Source organism: Eumetopias jubatus, unplaced genomic scaffold (assembly GCF_037043125.1).
Source record: "Eumetopias jubatus isolate StellerSeaLion01/CBP00866 unplaced genomic scaffold, mEumJub1_p1.0 scaffold_7, whole genome shotgun sequence".
NCBI classification, from domain to species: domain Eukaryota; kingdom Metazoa; phylum Chordata; class Mammalia; order Carnivora; family Otariidae; genus Eumetopias; species Eumetopias jubatus.
The window spans coordinates 59,847,432-59,860,685 of NW_028274813.1; the positions used below are offsets into that span (position 1 = coordinate 59,847,432).

A 13,254-nucleotide genomic window follows, 5' to 3' on the forward strand; every position below is an offset into this window, starting at 1 on the left:
AGGAGTCTGTAGTAAATTTTGTTTTTCAGAAAGGATTTAAATCAACTTGAGGATGATAGATTTTCAGTAAGTTATTTAGAAAACTGGGGATGTTTGAGAAATAGTTGCTTATCATGTTGAGTTTGGCATTTTGGAGGAAAACCATGGCATCCCACAATCGTCCCTTGATCTCTGTAAAGACATGTGATTCTGGGATGGGTGACCCATGGGTCTGACTAAGTGTAACAAGGCTGTTTGTAGACATCTGGAGCTCAAAGTATGTCTAACATCTGCTAGACTGATGTTAAGATTTTTTGCGACTTTTTAAGCTCAATCTTTATAGTAAATCTATGCAATAAGAACGCTGGCCTGAACTAAGGAACTTATGGGGCTTTGCATTTTATATTCCTTTTTAGAGAGTGTACTTCTGCATCACAGTCACATAAGGAGTTTTTGTCTCTTCCCCAAAGTCTAGTGCCTTGAAGGATATAGATGATCATACACATAAGTGATGCCAAACCATATACCTCAGACTCTGAAAACACTTATAATCATGAAGTGCAAAAAGTAATACTTTTATAATGGCAGTTTCAGTTTTTTGATGAGAACATTTAATTTGCTTTTAGTCAGGTTGTTACTGAAAATGAAATCTGTATTTCCTGAAACTTTACCTTTATCTATAAGTATTTTTAATTTTTTCTACTAATGATACAATACGAGGTACCTCCTGGCTTTTTATATAATTAGCATTATGTTTGCTAGGGACTTAATTTTCTTCTTCTTTTTTTAAGATTTATTTATTCATTTTAGAGAGACAGAGAGTGCAAGCAAGGGGAGGGGCAGAGAGAAGGAAAAAGAGAATCTCCAGCAGACTCCCCACTGAACATGGAGCCTGACCCAGGGCTTGATCTCACAACTCTGAGATCATGACCTATGCCGAAATCAAGAGTCAGAAGCTTAACCAACTGAGCCACCCAGGCACCCCAATAAATAATATTTAACTAATGTTTGACTAGGAACTTTACATAATGCCATTAGTTTTCCTCTGTATTTTCTGCCTTTTGAAATATAGCTTTGAATCCAAGAATTGAAGCATCTTTTGGTGCTTTATTGCTTCATTTGTTTATTTACTATTCAACATTATTAAATTGCCTCCTATGCACCATGCGTTATAACAGATGCTAAGGAGAGAAATATGAACAGTGCATGGATTATTTTTCAAGGAACTTACATTTTGGTGGGAAAAGGAATATATATGTGCAAAACTATTGTAAGAAACAAGATATAAGCAAGAAACTATGGAAAGAGGCCTTTCTCTGTTTAGAGGTGCCCAGGTGGCATTCAAAAGGCAGATAAGGAACGCAGGGCATCCCAAGCCCTGGTATCCAGAAGGCCAGGGTCAAACAGGATATGCAGTTACTTTTCTAGGGTCAGAAAGCAGGAGGCACACCAAGGAAAGAGAATTGAATATTGGAGGTGAAGTCCTGGACAAAAAGATGGGGTTTAGACGAATCTTTGTCTTATGGGTAGTGGGCAACCACTGAGGCAGTGGACCATCAATATCAGATATGCATGAAGAGTGAAGAGAAACCTGAAGCAGAAAGAGCCGTAGTAGAAGATATTGTTAAAGTCCAGTCAGGAAACAAGGAAGACAGTAAAAATAGAGAAGACAGTAAAAATAGAGAAGGGAAGAGATTTAAGGGAAATCAAGGAGAAGTCCCTTAGAGACTGCTTGGAAGTAAGGGCTTCTAGGCTGAAGATGAGGCTTCTGATTTGCATTATTGCATGTAGGGTGGATGGAGGGAGCAAGGAGAGGAGCAGGTTGGTGATGGGGCTGGGGAAAGAAATGAGAGATTCTGTTGTGGTCAGACTGAAATTTAGGTGCCCAAGAGTCATTCAGGTGGAACTGTCCGGGAGGTAATTTATAAGTTGGCTCTGAGCCATAGAGAGATCAAATCTGGATATAATAGGTCTGGAAGTCAACAGTTCAGAGTTTGTAGTTATAAGGTGATTACCTTAATTTTGTCAGAGTCTGTGCCCATACTTTCAAAATTAATTGAACTTTAAATTTATGTCATTTAAACAAAACTCACAATTTATGCCATTGTGGCCTACAGTGAGATAGCATCTCTTTACGTTGTTTTAGTGGACCCTACCAACATATTCACATTATCCACAGTTGTTAAACAGTGAATTTAAATGAAGCCTCAATCAAAACTATGTTGGAAATACATTGTGTTTTGTTTGTTTTGTGCTAGGACAGTATGAGGAGCTTTGAACTATACATGTGCAAGAAAGAATGAGGAATACTATATTCTCCCTGATGGTGGGGTTTAAAATGCATTAATTTATGAGAGGACAAAGGATAAACAGCTTGAATGAGAAGTGATCTCATGAGACAACATCTGAGCTCTTTTTCATGTTATTTTATGATCCCCAGGATGGTATTAGCATTGTCAGAGGCCACTTGTATTGACAATAGTCCAGAGTTTTAAATCTCTGTTCTTTTCTTGGTGAAATTTTCTCATATTGCTGAGAATCCAGGAAATGCTTTAATCAATTGTTTTAAATCTGAAAACCACCTTTTATTTCTCAGATCTTACAAAATTTTTAACATTTCTTTTTTATTTCCATAGCCTTTCCACAGATACCTTTATGGATCCACTTCTTATCTGAGAAAGGTTTTAGGTATGCAGGCAGTAATGTCTTTTGAGTGTGTGACTCTCAACTTGACTCTGACAAATTATTTAGAGATGCTGATTAGGTTACACAGGGGCCATGACCTTCAGGGGTTTTGCTGATTTGTCTGGTGGTTACCAGTCATTTTTCAAGGTCAACAGGCATGGGGCAGTGCTAAGAGAAGCCATCATATAGTGTGTAACTTGGTTTGAGATAGAATGTTGACCTCTTGTCATTAAAGGGGATAAGGGGCAGATCACAGCCAAGGCTGATGCCTAAAAGTGTGATGATACTTCTAGGATGTCACAGCAGGAATCTCAATAGCTGTTCAATTAAAGTCAGATGTTCCACAGAAGAAGGGACATGGTATGCATTACAATAAGCTGAAGGGCATGATCCTTTCACTTTGGAGGGGTAGAAAGTCTTACTCAGACGGCCATGTGGTTCTTAATAAGAAGAGTTTGTTCTCTGACGAGATGAACCGTATAATTTTCTAGTTCCATAGCAAAATGTTCATGGTGGATTTTGCGTGGTTTATCTTATCTTTTGGTTATAGAATTGTCTCTAGCATCTCATCATCCAACCGTCTCCACCCCTTTTTGCTGTACTTCTGCTGTAATTAAGTTTTGAGAGAGAAGAGAGTGTGGGAGTTTGCCCTTGTTAAAGACAGGTTAATTCTAGACATGGCTTTACATGTTGACATTTCCCAGTTAGCTCACAGCTCATAGTAGAATTCTGTTGAAACCGTGCCATGATATACTGCCAGCAAGTGGGAGTGGTGAAAAATGCTAGGAAGGCTAGTGACGGCTAAAATAACACAAAATAGTACTGCTGTCATCACCTGTTTCGGCAACACAGACCTTACCAACAGTGCAGCAAGGAGACCCCTACATACTTGATAGTGTATGAAGGAGGAATAGTTAGCTTGCATCATTGTGATCATTTTTAAAGTGAAAAAATAGTAAGTTTTTTTTTTTAAAAAAAAGAGGACCTAAATCATCTTCTTATATTAAACAAGCTGGCCACCGGATGGTTTACCTACCCCCCTTATTTATTTTTATTTAAAATGTTTTGTCTCTATTATTCCTTTCAGTTTGAAATCAACTTTCAGTTTCTTTCCTTCAGGGAGAAGACAATCATTTAGTCCTTTAAAGTACTTGCTTTGTGTAATAGCCAAATTTTAGGGAAGTATAAATGAAAACCACTTGCTGTGATTAAATTTGAAACTAACAAATACTTCCATGCATGCAACGTAACCATTTTTTTTCCTGACATGATTATTTTGTGCAAGATACCCTATTTGTAAAATGTTTGCATTTGGCTCATCATAAAAGGTGTTTTCTTTTTTTTTCCTCTGAAAAATACCAATTAGCCCTGATTATGCGTTGTCACTCACTTTATGTTCTTTTTCCAATGCAAGAAAAAATAAACAAAACACAGAAGTTGGTCTTAAATATCAAAGATCAAACAAGATGAAGAAAAAAATCCATTACCCTATGGACTCTTGGAAATTAAAATATAAAAGTCTCCTGAAATAGCACTGCTTTATGTAATGTTGCTGTGAAGCACAGGCAAAAGCCTGTTTATATTAATCATCCTTTTCTATAGCTTCCATTGGCAATCAACTGCTGCATTTCAGCTGCAAGAGCTTACCTTACCAATGTTTTCTGTCACTGGGTAGTACTGGAAAATGTTTTCACAAGCCTCGAATATACCAGATGGAGACTACACTGTCTCCTAAACACTGACAAATCATTTATTAATTTTCGTCATGGTGATTAAAACCAGTCAAGTATAAGGGAATCTGGAAGCAAATTAAACACGTATTTATTCTAAGCTGGAAGTTTTCCTTAAAGTCTTTCTGATTTTCAGAAAGTTTACATTCATTTGTTCTTGTTCACCTTCTGCTAATGTCGATATATTTAGCATTTAGCTTTTAGGTAGATCTGCCTTGGAAAAGTTGCTTATTAAAGGAAATCCTTAGATAACTACAACTGTCCCATATTACTGTGACTTTTTATTACATGACTTAGCAGTATTCTGCATAATCATACATCGTAAAAGCCTAATATTTCTTGGAGTCTGTTGGTCCTTCTTAGAATACCCCTCAAGCTTTCCTTGATTGTGATAATTCAGAATATTCTGACCTATCTTTCCATTCACGTTTAAATATTTAATTTTGTATGTGAGATAATTAATACTTAACATTTGCTGTTAAGCACTCTGATGTCTTAACCCCTATTTTTCTAGCATTAATAGTGGAAAGGATTATAAACATCTACTCAAACAACACATTCTTATCTTTCATAAGTCAGTTCAGACATCACTACTTCTCCCTCTACTGTGAGGTGTTTCTTCTTCCCAAGATATGTTTTGAGTGTTAACTATCTAAACAATATAGAGGCTTATACAGCAGCTTTTGTGTTAGGAATTTCTCTTTCTATTTATATCATTTTCTGGTCCTTAAACCCATATTGTGTAAGTCAAACAGTTTTTGAAATGGAAAGGGAAAGGGAAAAAAGTGACTTAAAATGACAAAAACTTAAAAGTTTCATTATTCTTAAAATTACATTATTACTTAAAGTTACATTATCACTGTTATCTCTCAATAGAATGGGTTTTCTCACCCAGTGGGTGCCTGCTGGAGAGAAGAAAGAGAAATACTGCAGTGAGGCTGCCTTCTACCCAGGGATTTGTACTTTCACCAAAGATGCTATATGACAACATAGATTTTTTTTTTTTTGAAGTAGTTCTTGTTCTGAAAGTCGGCACAGTCCAGTATGAGTGGAAGAGAATTAGGAGGTAGATTGGTGAATAGAACATTAGAATTCACTGTGAGAATTCTAATACCTGAGAACTATCATGTGCACCCAACTTGACCAGGATAATCCAAGGGGGACTCCTGCCTGAGGAGAGAATTGAGCTAATAATTTAAGCATTAACTTTAGCCAAGCAGAAGCTTAAACTCTCTGCAACTTAACATGTAGGCAAACTTTTACACACAAAAAAGAATTTTATGCATTAAACATTAATCTGTGTTTGTATATTAGTTTAAAAATAATCTATAGATTCATCTTCAGTTGTAGACTGTATTAGTTCAAACTGAACCTAGAAAAAGGTATTTTTGAATGCCTTTTTGATGAGACTATATATTCATTCAGTAATGATTTCAGTCAGATTCTAGGGCCTTAACTACCATAATCCACTAAGATTTGATTAGCACCTGGCTGCTTGTATGGTGAGAGCAAGTGCAGCAGAATGTGGGGGAAGAGGTTGGACTCAAGTTAGATGAACTTGAGCCTGGCCAGGCTCTGCTGCTTACCAGCTGTGACCTCTGGCATGGTTTCCAATACGTCCCCTATCCCTCGTACAACCTTGTGGTTGTGAGGAGCAAGTATATGTAGACTGCTTAGCATGGTTACTGGCACATAGTATTTGTGCAATAAATGTTAACTGTTGAATGATTGAATAAGTGAGTGAACACTACTGTTATAAATCCTTAGCAAAGTTAGTGAAATAGGTCTAATCCTTTCTACAAATTGGTTCTTGTGGTAAAACTGAACTTTCTTGGCAATGGATAAGTAGTTTGTTAGTTTTGTGGTTTTTTTTAAATTTTATTTTATTATGTTATGTCAGTCACCATACAATACATCATTAGTTTTTGATGTAGTGATCCACAATTCCTTGTTTTCGTATAACACCCAGTGCTCCATGCAATACATGCCCTCTTTAAAACCCATCACCGGGCTGACCCATCCCCCTACCCCCCTCCCCTCTAGAACCCTCAGTTTGTTTCTCAGAGTCCATCGTCTCTCATGGTTGGTCTCTCCCTCCGATTTCCCCCCTTCATTTTTCCCTTCCTTCTCCTGATGTCCTCCATGCTATTCCTTATGTTTGCCAAGTAAGTGAAACCATGTGATAATTGACTTTCTCTGCCGGAGTTATTTCACTTAGCATAATCTCCTCCAGTCCCATCCGTGTTGATGTAAAAGTTGGGTATTCATCCTTTCTGATGGCTGAGTAATATTCCATTGTATACATGGACCACATCTTCTTTATCCATTCATCTGGTGAAGGGCATCTTGGCTCTTTGTTAGTTTTTAATTCCCAGGATATATAGATTAAGGTAGGAAAACCATAAGAAGCTGTAAATACACAGCAAAGAAATATTCATAGGATATATATAGATATAGATGTAAATCTATATCTATATCTATATATATATCAAATGATTGTTTAGGAAGGTAACTTTAGCTCAGGATGGCAAAGTAGTTAAGAGCATAAACAGATTGGGTTTTGTTTTGTGGTTGTTTTTTCACTACTGTATAACAAATCACCTCAAAATTTAGTAGCTTAAAACAACAAATTTTTTTGAAGATTTTATTTATTTATTTGAGTTAGAGAGAGTGAGAGAGAGAGCACAAGTGGGGAAGGCAGAGGGAGAAGGAGACGCAGACTCCCCAGTGAGCAGGGAGACCTTCGTGGGCTCCATCCCAGGACCCTGGGATCATGACCTGAGTCAAAGGCAGACACAACTGACTAAGCCACCCAGGCGCCCCAAACAGCAAACTTTTTTATCATCTCTCACAATTCTGTGGGTTGCTTGGACTCACATGGGCAGTTCTTCTGCTGGCCTTGATTGGAGTCTTTCCTGAAGTCACAGTCACGTGGTGACTGGGGCTGCAGTGGCAGAGGTGACTCCCTCACGTGGCTAGCTTTTGGTGCAGGCTCTTGGCTGAGACTGGAGGGCCTCAGTTCTCCTTCAAGTCTCCTCAGCAGGTGGCTTAGGCTTTTTAGCACCTGACAGCTGGATCCCCAAAATACCAAATAGCAAACACCAATGTGGAAGTGACTTATCAGGCTTCAGCTTACATGCTAATGTCTCATTGTCCAAAATAAGTCATGTGGCCAAGCTTAGAGTCAGTGTGAAAGGGCATGCCATGGGGACAGGAATACTGGGAGCTGTGCTTTATTGGTGACCACCAAAGTAACCGTCTGCAACAGGGCTGGATCTCAACTCTGCTTCTTAATAGTTGTGGGAGCTTGGGCAAGTGATTTCTTCTCCCTGCGCCTCAGTCTTCTCATTAATAAAGTAGGGAAAATGTGGCTGTTGTGAATACGATGACATCAGCAAGGAGTTAATGAATTAATACACATAAAATGTGCAACAGTTTCTGATACATAAAAGCAGTTAATAAAGTAAGCCAGTTTTCATAGTAGTGGTGATGATAGTTATAGCAAGATTAAGAGTAGAATTATTAGTAGTAGAAGCACTAATAGCAGTAATAGAAGAAACATCATCTTAGGAATTGACAGCTGCTGATTTCGTTTTACTGGAGCTTTTAAAATCTATAGTATGCTATAGTATATTGATTTTAAGAAAGCTAACAGGTTGAGTTTGGTTTCCCTTTGATCATATTGAAAACTAATAAAATTTTCCTCATAGGGGACTAGAAAACACACACTGAAAGATAGGTACAATTCATTTAGAAAAACAAATCAGAATTTACAAAATACAATAAAAGTATCTTTGACTTAAGGATCTTTGATTTAATTTAAAGAGCTCTTCCCAGCTCAGAGTTTTACAGATCATTAACTACTTGACAGGGCTGTTCAGTAAAGAGATGACTGTCATTCCAAAATAAGTCACTAATGAGTTTTTAACACTTCTAAGATACTTCTAGGAGAGTACCACAAAAAGAGGCTAAGAAATAATATTTTTAGAGCTACCTTCTGGGATCAAAAATATCTACTCAGTTTCCCCCAGATAATCATCTCCGGATTATTTCTCAATTCCCAATTGACTTCTAAATATGTTTAATCCCTCTCTCTTATCTCCAGCACCACTTCCCAATTTCATGCACTCATCTGTTCCCATCCACATTACTGGAAAAGTCTTCTAACTGGGCTCATGAATTCGGTCTCTCTGCCTTGTGGTGTGGTTCTGCTGCCAGTGTTCTCTCTCTGAAAACACAGATGAGATCCTGTCACTACCCCCACCGTATCTCGCCTCCCAACATTTTGAGACCTTCTTTTTCGTACCTGTAAGGTCAGCGGGAAACTGAAAACTCTATTTTGATACTTAGTCAATGCTCAATAAGAGGCTGTTAGATGAAAGAATGACCCAATACAGGGTCTATCATAATCTACTTATGGGGAAGTATCTATTGGGTTCTGGAAAGAAGAATGACCTGTGGTCCCTTAGACTTATACTTGCATTGCCTTCTGGTTTTTATGATTATTTAAAGTGCAATAAGTAAAATCTCAGTTAATCTATTAACTGTGCTTCCTCAATAAGAACATTTGACAGTCTGATACACCTAAAGAATTGAGAGTAGTACTTGCATTACCTTTGCTGTGCATGACCCCAAGTTCTGGATCACAAGTAGGAGCAATGGCACCCTCCATTAAGGCTCTGTAATAGAAACTGTTGATAAATCAAACTGCAGTTTCCTGGAATGATATCGCCATCATTTGTGTTTGGTTAGGAGAGTTTGTATTATGCTTCCACTTAAAAAAATCAGTATATTCCCTCATTTTGTGATGTGATTCATTGTTAGTAGTTTATTTGATGGCTTGCCAGATGTCATAAGGGCACTGGGCATTTGTTTAATAATCAATTTATAGGAGAGAGAAACACCTGTGGGGTTTTTTTGATGGCTGTATTCTTACTAACTTCTTTTAAAACGTGCTTAACTAATATAGTCTCCTACCAGTAATTTTTCTTCTTTGCATTAGAGTTCACTCTGTTGTATCTGAAATTGTGTCCTGAATGAAAAAACCTAAATTTAAAATAACATTTTTCGTGTGTCAGTGTGTCCTAAAAATGGGGGTGGGGTGGGGAGAGATTACCAAATACCATGAGGTGCCATGGGGTGCTAAGACTGTGAGCTTGGGGTTTTTGTTTGAAAGACAACAAGTGCAGATTAATGTGGCTTGCTGCAGTCATGCAGGAATGAATACAAAACTGACTTACAAGCAGAAGCATCATGTCAGGGTCTTGGTATTCTTTGAGGCTTTGTCCTAGTCTCTCTTCTCACGTTCAGACTCTCCCTGGATGGTGTGACCCCTCCCCGGGCTTCAGGGACAATCCAGATGTGCGTAGCTCACAAATGTGTATCATCCCATTTGGACGCCTAGCAGGCCCCTCACATTCAACGTGTCTCTAACTGGACTGGTCATCGCAGAGCGGTTCTTCAGTGCCTGGTACCACCATCCATCATCCTCAGGCTTCCTCGATCTCTCCCTCTCCCTCCCTTATTCCTAACATCTCGTCCATCCTTTTCTTCACTTCTCTAATGTCCCTCAGTTTCCTTTATTTCTGTCCTCTCGGGTTATGGCATCTATTGCCTGGATTATCAAATAGCCTTTTCCCTGGCACCCCTGCCTCTACGCAAACCATCACCCTAACCCTAATCCATCCTTTTCACGGTAGCCTGATGCCAAAAAGCAGATAAATTATGCTAATTACTCCCCCTCTTAAATCTTTTCATTGGCTTTTCATGTTCCTTGGGATAAATTTAATGCTCCTTAACATAGCTGGAGATCCTCCAGTGTCTAGCTATATCCTATGTAACTCTCCATCTCTATCTCACAGGATCCCCACTCCATGCTCTATCCTGCACTATCCAGAATGGCATCGGCTATCCACATGTAGCTCTTTGGATTTAATTCAATTAAAAGTAAATAAAAACAACAATCATTTCTTCAGAGTAGCCACATGAGGCTAGTGACTATCATATTGGACAGCACAGATTATAAAATATTTCCATAATTGCAGAAAGTCTTATTGGACAGCACTGTGCTGAAATCCTTTCATTTCCTGCAACTTTGCCTTCTTCTCTCATTTATACTCTTTTTATTCTTTGCCTGGAATGCTTTCTAATTCTTCTTTCCTCCCATCAATGCCTTGTGCGTTCCCATCATCTTTCTTTAATAGACTTCATTTTTTAGAGTATAAAGGAGGAAAAGGTAGAGAAGGTTCCCTTATACCTTCCACCCCTACACGCACAAACACCTCCCACTGTCAACATCCCCCACCAGAGCAGTGCATGTGTTACAACTGATGAACCTACATTGATGCATCATTATCACCCAAAGTGCATAGTTTATATTAGGTTTCACTCTCGGTGATGTACATTCTGTGGGTTATAACAGATGTAAAATGACATGTATCCATCATTATAGTGTCATAAGAAAGACTTTCACTGCCCTAAAAGTTCTCTGTGCCCCCCATCACTTTTTACATATCATTCTACCTCCCTGAAGTTCACCCTCCCAACCATATCTTGTCTATCCTTCAGTAACAAATCAAATCCAAATTAGACGGCAAATCCTTCTCATATCTCTCTCCTCTGAAGTTGAATATAAAGTAACTAGTACTTTTTTAAATGAAGAATAAATCAGCATTTATTCACTCAATTGAATATCACCCTTTTAGTAGCTTATTTAGTAGCTTATTTCAAGGCACTGCCTTAATTAAAATATTTTTTGGATAGCCACACTTGAAATTCTCTTCAGAAATAATTTGTCTTATATAAAACGATTAATTTCATTTCATGTGGCCGCATTTCTTTTGGTGTCAGCCTCTGTACTCACCGTTCTTGGTTCTAACTGGTATCTGTCTTCAAAATTACAACTTTTGGTTTTTAAAAATCATATACCACAGGTTCAAGGGAATCCCATACAGTTCAAAAATGTTTTAAACCATGGCAATACCTTTTTAAGGTTTGTAGACAGTGAAGGTGACAATTTTGAAAAGGATAACACTCACTTATGTACATTAGTTCTGATATGTTTGTTCAGAAACAAACCAAAAACCTATAATATAGGCTACTGTATCATTCCTTCTCAGATGTTTACAGTTAACCTGCTGATTATCTGGCACATGGCTTGCATTGTAAAGTTGAACCTATTTTCAAATTTTAATTAACTTTTTTTGTTTATGTATTATACCTCCACATACATGATAAAAACTCCTTGAAGGTAGATTCTTAATCATTTTTTAAAAATATTTTATTTATGTATTTATTTATTTATTTGGAGAGAGAGAAAGAGAGCAGGCGGAAGGGCAGAAGGAGAGAGAGAGAGAGAGATTCCAAGCAGACTCCCATCTGAGCGCAGAGCCGATACTGGACTTGATCTCACGACCCTGAAATCATGACCTGAGCTGAAATCCAGAGTCAGATGCCCAACCGCCAAAGCCACCCAGCTGCCATGATTCTTAATCATTTTTAATGTTTTCCACAGCACCTCAATTACTGCTAATAATAGTTAATAATTAATATTTTGCAATTTCCAGAGCATTCCTAGAGATATGATCTCTATCTCCTTACACAATCCTGTAAAGTTGGCATTTTTCCTATAATCCTCAACCTTCAGTCGGGAGAAAGTGGAAGTTGGGGCATGGAGCGTGCCATTCTGGGCCATAGCAAGTTTAGCTAACGGGCAGAAACAGGAGCTGTCCCATCACTCTGGGGTCTATAGAGGATGCAGTGGCTTTTCTTTTATTCGCGCTGGTGATGCATTTTTAAGGGGCCAGTGCAGGCCCTGACAGCCATTTCCCTGGTGCTGATAGAGGTTATTGACTTGCCAGAACCCACACTTTTCATTCCATCATCCATGCTTTGTAGGCGTGTTAACTATCCACAGACAGGCACTGTGCAACTTCACTGATATTTTGACAGTATATACTCAATTTTTCTTTTGATTTAAATATAAATCTTAACAGGATTCTCTCAGAGGCTGGATTTTGGGGGAATTTTATTTTTTTTCTTAGATGTCTCTGGGACGTTTCAAGGATTTAGAATGAACATGTATTGCTTTCAAAATTAGAAAAACTCATTAATCATTTTACTTGCGTTATATAGATTTTTTTTTAAAGATTTTATTTATTTATTTGTCAGAGAGAGACACAGTGAGAGGGGGAACAGAGGCAGGGGGAGTGGGAGAGGGAGAAGCAGGCTTCCTGCGGAGCAGGGAGCCCGATGCAGGGCTCGATCCCAGGACCCTGGGATCATGACCTGAGCCGAAGGCAGATGCTTAACGACTGAGCCACCCAGGCGCCCCATGTTATTTAGATTTTAATAACATTTAAAAAATAGGAACAATTACAAATTTTTCAGAAATCAAATAGTGGATACTGTAGGATTATTTTTAGCTTATTTTCTCTCAAATCATAGCAGAACAAGTATTGCATTTCACCGCTCAAATGTTACCTTTTATAATCTGATTATCTACCTCTACCTCTTTATACCAAACCACTTTATTTTCAGTGTGGGAAAAGACTCGCTGCTTTACAGTGGAAACTCCAGGTGACTTCTCCCTACCCCAGATGACTCCACTTTTGTGTGTTCTTCTTCCACATCACTTACTCCTTCCTAAGTCCCACCCTGAACATTCCTCCCATTTTTTTAATTCATATATAATTCAAGACATATCCATTTCTCAGGTTTGGTGACAGTTCAGGACCAAGGGACAAGGTCACAGAGATTATAGACTGTTGAATGTGTGACAAGGCGGCTCATAAAGAATCTGGTCAGATGTCCTTCATTTGCCTTTAATTAACTACAGCTGCTTTTTATGTTGCGAGCTGAT

At 38.2% G+C, this 13,254-nt stretch overlaps 1 protein-coding gene across 1 annotated transcript in view; it reads left to right on the top strand.

The window, feature by feature from the left end:
• The first annotated feature begins 205 nt into the window (after window positions 1-205).
• The window catches only part of SLC25A21 (solute carrier family 25 member 21), a 216,305-nt gene continuing 203,256 nt past the window's right edge, over window positions 206-13,254 (top strand). Inside the window, exons 1-3 of the mRNA XM_088025167.1 lie at window positions 206-256; window positions 1,510-1,651; window positions 2,616-2,667. Coding sequence (XP_087881293.1) covers window positions 206-256; window positions 1,510-1,651; window positions 2,616-2,667 — 245 coding nt within the window. The remainder of the gene's footprint in view (window positions 257-1,509; window positions 1,652-2,615; window positions 2,668-13,254) is intronic.